This window comes from Monodelphis domestica, chromosome 1, assembly GCF_027887165.1.
Source record: "Monodelphis domestica isolate mMonDom1 chromosome 1, mMonDom1.pri, whole genome shotgun sequence".
NCBI classification, from domain to species: domain Eukaryota; kingdom Metazoa; phylum Chordata; class Mammalia; order Didelphimorphia; family Didelphidae; genus Monodelphis; species Monodelphis domestica.
In genome coordinates this window covers 519,128,828-519,135,810 of record NC_077227.1, presented here as the reverse complement: position 1 = coordinate 519,135,810, position 6,983 = coordinate 519,128,828, and the positions used below count along the sequence as shown (strand labels likewise).

At 39.4% G+C, this 6,983-nt stretch overlaps 1 protein-coding gene across 1 annotated transcript in view; it reads right to left on the bottom strand.

Moving 5' to 3' along the window:
* Positions 1-1,360: 1,360 nt before the first annotated feature.
* TOGARAM2 (TOG array regulator of axonemal microtubules 2) overlaps positions 1,361-6,983 on the bottom strand; it is a 99,913-nt gene continuing 94,290 nt past the window's right edge. Inside the window, exon 21 of the mRNA XM_056813215.1 lies at positions 1,361-1,743. Within this exon, the coding sequence (XP_056669193.1) occupies positions 1,487-1,743 (257 nt within the window). The 3' untranslated portion in view covers positions 1,361-1,486. The remainder of the gene's footprint in view (positions 1,744-6,983) is intronic.

The following is a 6,983-nucleotide window of genomic DNA, read 5'->3' as shown; positions in this document are numbered from 1 at the left end:
AGATTCATCTGGGAATTTTGCGGGGATGTGGGGTGGGGGGGAGGCTGCTCTACCCTGCATGAAGCCTGAAGATACAGAGGAGGTGGGCAGGTTGTAGAATTTCTAGAGAGTTCTAAGAAAGTCTGCCTAAGCAGGTCTAAACCCTAACCAGAATTTTCCTCCCAGCCTCCTGGAGTTTTGAATCTTGTGTGGAACTTGGAACCAACCAGAAGCAGCCCAAAATGAGAGTTCATTTACTCAACATGGGCTTCCTGAGTCTGTCCCAAACCATGAGGCCATAGACTGGGGAAAGGCTCCAGGTTTGTAGTGTGGAACTGAGCGCGTTGACCCCCAATTTCCAGAGGTGCCAACTTCCTTTGGGTTGGTCTATGGATTGGCACACCGACTTTGGAATTTCCAGTTTCTGCCTTTCTAGTATAGCCTCAGCACAATAGCCTCAAGCTATCTTCCCCTGACCCCAGTTCTGTAAAATTACCACTGATCCATCCAGTTGCTAGGCATCCTCCTCCTGTAATGAGGGCTCAATTCTCTGGTTTCCTCAAGAATCAAGAAGTCCTAGTTCTTTGCATCCAAGACCCATCTTTCTTCTCATATTTCTTCCCAATCCCATGCTAAAGTCCATATAATAAAAACTTATACATCTATGCAAGAGAACATTCAGAAGAAGAACCCTACCTAAATGTGGGACATCATTTAGGGTCATTGGAAATCTTCAAAAAAAAACCAAATCCGCAGACATACTCTGAAATTGGTATATGATGCAATTATCAAGTTAGCTCTTATTTATGATAAGAAAGAAAGGGAGAAAAAACCATAACACAATGAGCCCATTGGCTGATTCTTTAGACTTGAAGGATTTTCCTTAGATGACTACAAAGGGTAAAAGAACTAAACCCCACTCACCCCATCTATTTAATCAGTTTATCTCAAATTGAACCTTACATTTCCTAATGGCCTTAGATAGCTCTAAAAGGTTCTACTCATTTGAGTATAGCTAATCTGAATATTCACAAATGGGTTAGTCAATCTGCAAATGGATAGGTGTTTACATATAGACTATGACATATATAAATAATGTTTTGCCTTTTCTTTCTTTTTTAACACCATCACAGGATAACTCACAATTGATTGTGTTTGGGTTTGCTTTTGTTTTTTGCTTTTGTTTTCATTTCTGATTTTGTTTATTATAAAAAATAGCCGTTTAAACTTCTCTGGGGATAAAAGATTGCAAGAAAATAAAACCTTAGAAAAATAGGCGTTTTTTTTAATTCTACCTCAAATAAACTATATACATCTGAAACTCTATAGGCCTATTCTATCAGTATTCTTCCATTTGAAAAAAAAAGAGTTAAAAAAATAATTGCCCATCTCAGATCCATGTATTATCTAGCTGAAAGTTCTTGAGCTGTTCAATGGTCTAAAAGTGGGGGGGGGAGCAGTTCTTTTTTCCCCCCACCAGTTCCCAACCCTTGTCCCTAATTCCATTTCACTGAAAGTTTGAGTCGATGAACTCCTGGAGCATTTTCCTGACTGGCTTTGGCTGTCCAGCAGCACACCCTTGCAGACGAGATCCCATTTGTTCATGAAGGCTCTTGATCAGTTGACACACCACAGGGCGGACATTGCCAGGGTGCCCCGGCAGGACCCCATTCCCGATCATGTTGTTCAGGAAGTACCAGAGAACTGGGAGGACATGTCTCTCCACAGCTTGAGGCTTCTGGGAGTAGATGGAAGTCACGATCCCTGTGGGGCAAAGAAGACCAAATACAACCTGAGTCACGAATCATCTCCCACTCCTGCATCCCATATTATAGGTCAGCTGGTGAGCCCAAATGAGTCAGCTCCGCCAACAGTGACAGCCTACGTGGTGGGGTCAGGCTGACCGCTGACCCGACTCCATGTGCCAGCTCTGATCTAAACACAGAGGTTGGCACAATCGGGAAACCTGGGATACCAAGAGTAATCAGGATGTACTTGGTGACCTGGAAAATGGAAAGGAGCAGCTGAGGGTAAGACACAATCTGTCTTGTCGAGGGTCTAATTACAATATCCTTAACACAGTCTGGGTCTGGCCTCCCTTTTTAAGGCTCATTTCACATGATCCCCCTTTGTCCACTCAGCGTTGCAGCCAGGCTTAGCTTCGCTGTTTTATAAACTCAATATTTCTTCTCTCACCTCGACGTCCCCGTGCTCGAAAGCGCTGCCTCCTCAAATTAGAATCGTTCTCTTTCCTGAAGGCTAAATCTCTCAATCAAAGCTTTTCCTGATTTCCTTCCACTCTCAGTTGTTAAAATATTGCCCTCCTCCATTTAACTTGCATTTGCTTCTCTGTTTACCTCGTATGTCCCTCCAAAAAGTTATCAAAACAAAAGCATTTAGTAAATGTCTACTATGTGTCAGATACTGTACTAAGTGCTAGTGATACAGCAAAAGGCAACAAAACAGTCCCTGCTCTCAAGGAAGCCTAATGGGGGACACACTGTGCAAACAAGTATGCACAAACAAGAGAGCTGTACATTTACACAAGGATAAATTGGAGAGAATTACCGAGAAAAGGAGCTAGCATTAAGGAGTCCTGGGAAGGCTTCTTGGAGAAGGCAAGATATTCATTAAGAAGAAAGCTAGGAAGCCAGGAGGCAGCAACAAGGGAGGAGAGAATTCCTGGCATGGGTGACAGTCAGTGGGAGTTAGTAGTTGGGAGATAGGGTGTCTTGTTAGAGGGATAGCAAGGAGACCAGTATGATGGGATCACTGGGTACATGGAGCAGTGTAACATGTCTCCAATAGGCAGGAACAGCTGGGTCACTCAGCAAATAGAGAGCCAGGCCTGGAGTCAGGAGGACCTGGGTTCAAATGTGGCCTCACATACTTCCTAGCCCAGTGACCCTGGACAAGTCACTTAACTCCAATAGCCTAGCCCTTACTTAGATCAATTCTAAGACAGCAGGTAAGGGTTTAAAAAAAATTTCAAATAAGTAGTTTGTGATGTGAGACTGTATGTTAGGAGAGAGATTAGGACTGGAAAAATTAATTTGAGAATCATCTGTATAGAGATGAAATAGATTTATATGAGTTAATTAACAAAATAATATGGAAGAAGAAAAAAAGGAAGCCCAGGATAGAGGTTTAGGGGACACCCAAGTATGACCTATTCAGCAAAGGAGATTGAGAAATAGAAGGCAAATACATAGGATGTAAACCAAGAGAGATTTTCTCAAAAACCTAGAGAAGAAGAGAGTATTCAAGGAGAAGCAAGAGATGATGTGTCAAAGGCTATATGTTAAAAACTCATTTAGGATAGGAACCATTTTCCATTTTTATCCTTAGCATCTTGCCTAATGCCTTTCACATTGCAGGTTATTAATATATACTTGTTAAGTTAAATGAAAATTAATCTAACTAACTCTGTCTTTGGGCAAATCATGTTAATCTCTCAGGGTCTATTATGACCAGGATTTTCAGTGGTCTCTGAAGATGATCAGATCCCACTGGTTAAAAAGGAAAGGTCCAAAGATGGTAACAATATCATAGCAGGAGGTTTATTTTTTAGCACCTGCTACTGAAAGAGAGATAGGCAAATAGACAGACAGAAATAGAGGGAAGATAGACAGATAGACATAAATAGATAGATAGATGATAGATAGGTAGATAGATAGATAGATAGATAGATAGATAGATAGATAGATAGATAGATAGATAGACGGATAGATAGATAGATAGATAGATAGATAGATAGATAGATAGATAGACAGACAGACAGATAGATAGATAGATAGATAGATAGATAGATAGATAGATAGATGATAGATAGATAGATAGATAGATAGATAGATAGATAGATAGATAGATGTTAGATATGTGATAGAGCATTTATTAAGCACTCACTATGGGCTATGCTAAGTGCTGGTGATACAAATGACATGACAGTATGGTGGGGAAGACCTGGATGAAAACAAGACAAAACCAAAACTGATGTGATACATGGAGTGATTAAAAATGAGTTTAGGATGACATCAAGATTGCAAATCTGGGTGACTGGATGGACAGTCTTGCCCTTGAGAGTAACAGGGAAGTTCTGTCAGAATTGTCCAATAATAGGATGGGCTAACTAGGGAAGTAATGAATTCCCTATCATTGGAGGAGTCCAAGTAGAAGTTAGATGAACATTTGCCGAGGAAATTATGCATAGGGATGATTGGACTAGAGTTTTCTCTAATCAGATGCCTTTCCAGCTCTAAGGGTTGAGAATGCTAAGATGCTAAGACTTCAAAGAGTTTGTGGAGAAAGATTAATGAGTTCTGCTTTAGACATATTAATTTTTAAATGCCTACAGGGCTCAAGTTTAAAAGGTCCAACAGAAAGTTAGTAATGTGGCACTAGAGCTCAGGAAAGATATTAGAACTAACTAAGCATATAGATTTTGGAGTCATGCATAGAGATAGGGTTTGAATCCAAAGGAGTTGATGAGTTTACCATGTGAGAGAATACAGAAAAGGGAACAGGGCAAACACTTAAGGTCTGTCTACAGTTAAATAAAGTGATGTGAATGATGAGCCAGCAAAGGGAGAGCTGAGAAGAGGTAGTCAGACAGGTAGGAGGAGACCCAAGAGAGAGGAGTATCACAAAACCCAGAGCAAAGAGTTTCCAAGACAGGTTGGTCAATTGTGCCAAATGCTACAGAAAAGTCAAGAGAGATGAGAACAGAGAAGAGGGTCTTAGATTTGGCAACGAATAATAGATCACTGAAAACTTTGGAGAAGATAGTTTCAGTTGAGTGATATTGTCAAAAGCCAGATTGCAGGTTTAAAAGACAATGAGAGAATAGAAGAGGAAGAACTGAGTATAGAAAGTTGTTTTTTTAATGTTTGGAAAAGGAAGAGAGGAGAGATGTAGGAATAGTTGATATGATAAAATACAGTTATGGCTTTTTGAAGATAAAGGAGACATGAGTATATTTGTAGAAGACAAAGAAACTATTAAACAGGGAGAGAAATAAAACTAGAGTGAAAAGAGGAATGAGCACTATATTGGAAAAGACAAGAGGATGTGGGATGAAAAGTACCTATAAAGGGGGCAGCTAGGTTGCTCAGTGGATTGTGAGCCAGGTCTAGAGACAAGAGGTCCTGGGTTTCAATCTGACCTCAGACACTTCTAGCTATGTGACCCTGGGCAAGTCACTTAACCCCAATTATCTAGCCCAATTGCTTGTGCCTTAGAATCAACACACAGTATTCATTCTAAGATGAAAGGTAAGGGTTTTTTTAAAGGGTACATATAAAAACTTAGTAAAGAGGACCATATTTTCATGAGAGATTGGTGCAAAGAAGGAAATAATGGGGATGGTGTGAAGGGATTGTAAGAAAGTGTTGAGGGCATTTGAGATAAAGAAAACAAAATAAAGAGAAGTTTTTCTTGAATAGCTTTGAAGTTGGTAAAATATAAAGGGATGACCTCAAAAAGAGGATGCCATGGAAGGATAGAGAAGAGAAGACTTGGAATATTCAGTGTAGAATTCCTTTTTCAACTAGAGAAGATAAAAAAATACTATTATCTTGATATAGTGAAGGGTCCAGTTGACAATGGATAACAAATCTAAAGTGGACCCAGTCAAGATGGATGTGACTTACTATAATTCCATTCAACAACATCTGAATAGGAGAGTGAAAGAGTAGGAGTAAACCAGGGTTAAGGTTTGGCAAGATATGAGATGTAAGAGTATGGGAGAAAATGATTCCAAGGGAAAGAATAATAGAGTTCAACTGGTATACCAAGAAGTAGATTGGTAAGAGAGGAAGAGTAGTAGAAGTGTTAGCCTGGGAAAGTCCTGAGGAGTGGAGGGATTGGAGGTCATGTTGAAGACAAAGAAGAAGCTGAGGAGAGATAAGGAATAGGAAGGAATGATATAAAAGAAAAATGATAGTAGCTTTGGCTACCATTCTCAGTGGAGGGCTCTCTTTCTTACCAGCTCTGAGCTATAGTTCTTGGTTTCCAACTTAGTGATGGATGCCTCCATTTGGAAGCCTTGCCATCACTTGAAACTTGACATGTCTTAAATTGAAATCATCACCTGCCTCTTGAATCAGTTCCTCCTCCTGACTTCTCTCTTCCTGTCAATGGTCCTATCATTTTTCTATCACTCAAGAACAACACCTTTGAATTATCCTTAACTCTTTCTTCTCTCGTCTCCACATGGTCATTCAGTCACCCTTTCTTCTCAATCCTTCTTTTGTAATTGGTCTCCCTGAGAGACTCTTTCCTTCTGAACTTCTCTCTCAATTCTTCCTCCCTGTAAGAAATCTCCCCTCTAGTCAGACTAATCCATTCACCATCTCTCCTTACACATTTCTAGCTCTAAACCTTTGATTACAATGTTCTTTTACCCAGAATGTTCTCCCCATTCACTCAGTAAGCATTTATAAAGTGTGTACTATGTGTCAGGTACTGTGATTTTTTGTCTATCTTAAAAGATGGACCTTTTGGCCAAAGCTAAAGTCAAATCCTATCTTTTCCCAAATGCTTTCCTCACTACCATTCCTCCCTTCCCCCCCCCCCCATTTCACTCTCTTGCCTCTGGAATCCTAGAGAAGGCTAACAAAGAATGAGAACTAGAGACCAATATCACTAATGAATATTGATGAAATTTAAATTTAAATAAAATCCTAGACCAAGAAAACCAACCATAGCAATATATTCAATAAATCATTCATTAGATAAAATTTAAGATATACAAGGGATATAGGGTAGTTCTTCATTAGGAAAATAACCAACATAGTTAATCATATTTAAAAATTCCATGTTATATTATTTATTGTATCAATAGCTGAATAAAAAGCCTTTGGCAAAGTACAATACTCACTTATGCTGAAACCTAATAATTCTTTGTAATACTCATTTTGCACTTAACATACACTGGTTTGTATATTGGTAGTTCTCTAATTAGATGTGTCTAGTCTCCCCAATGGTAATTAATATTGACTTATTGG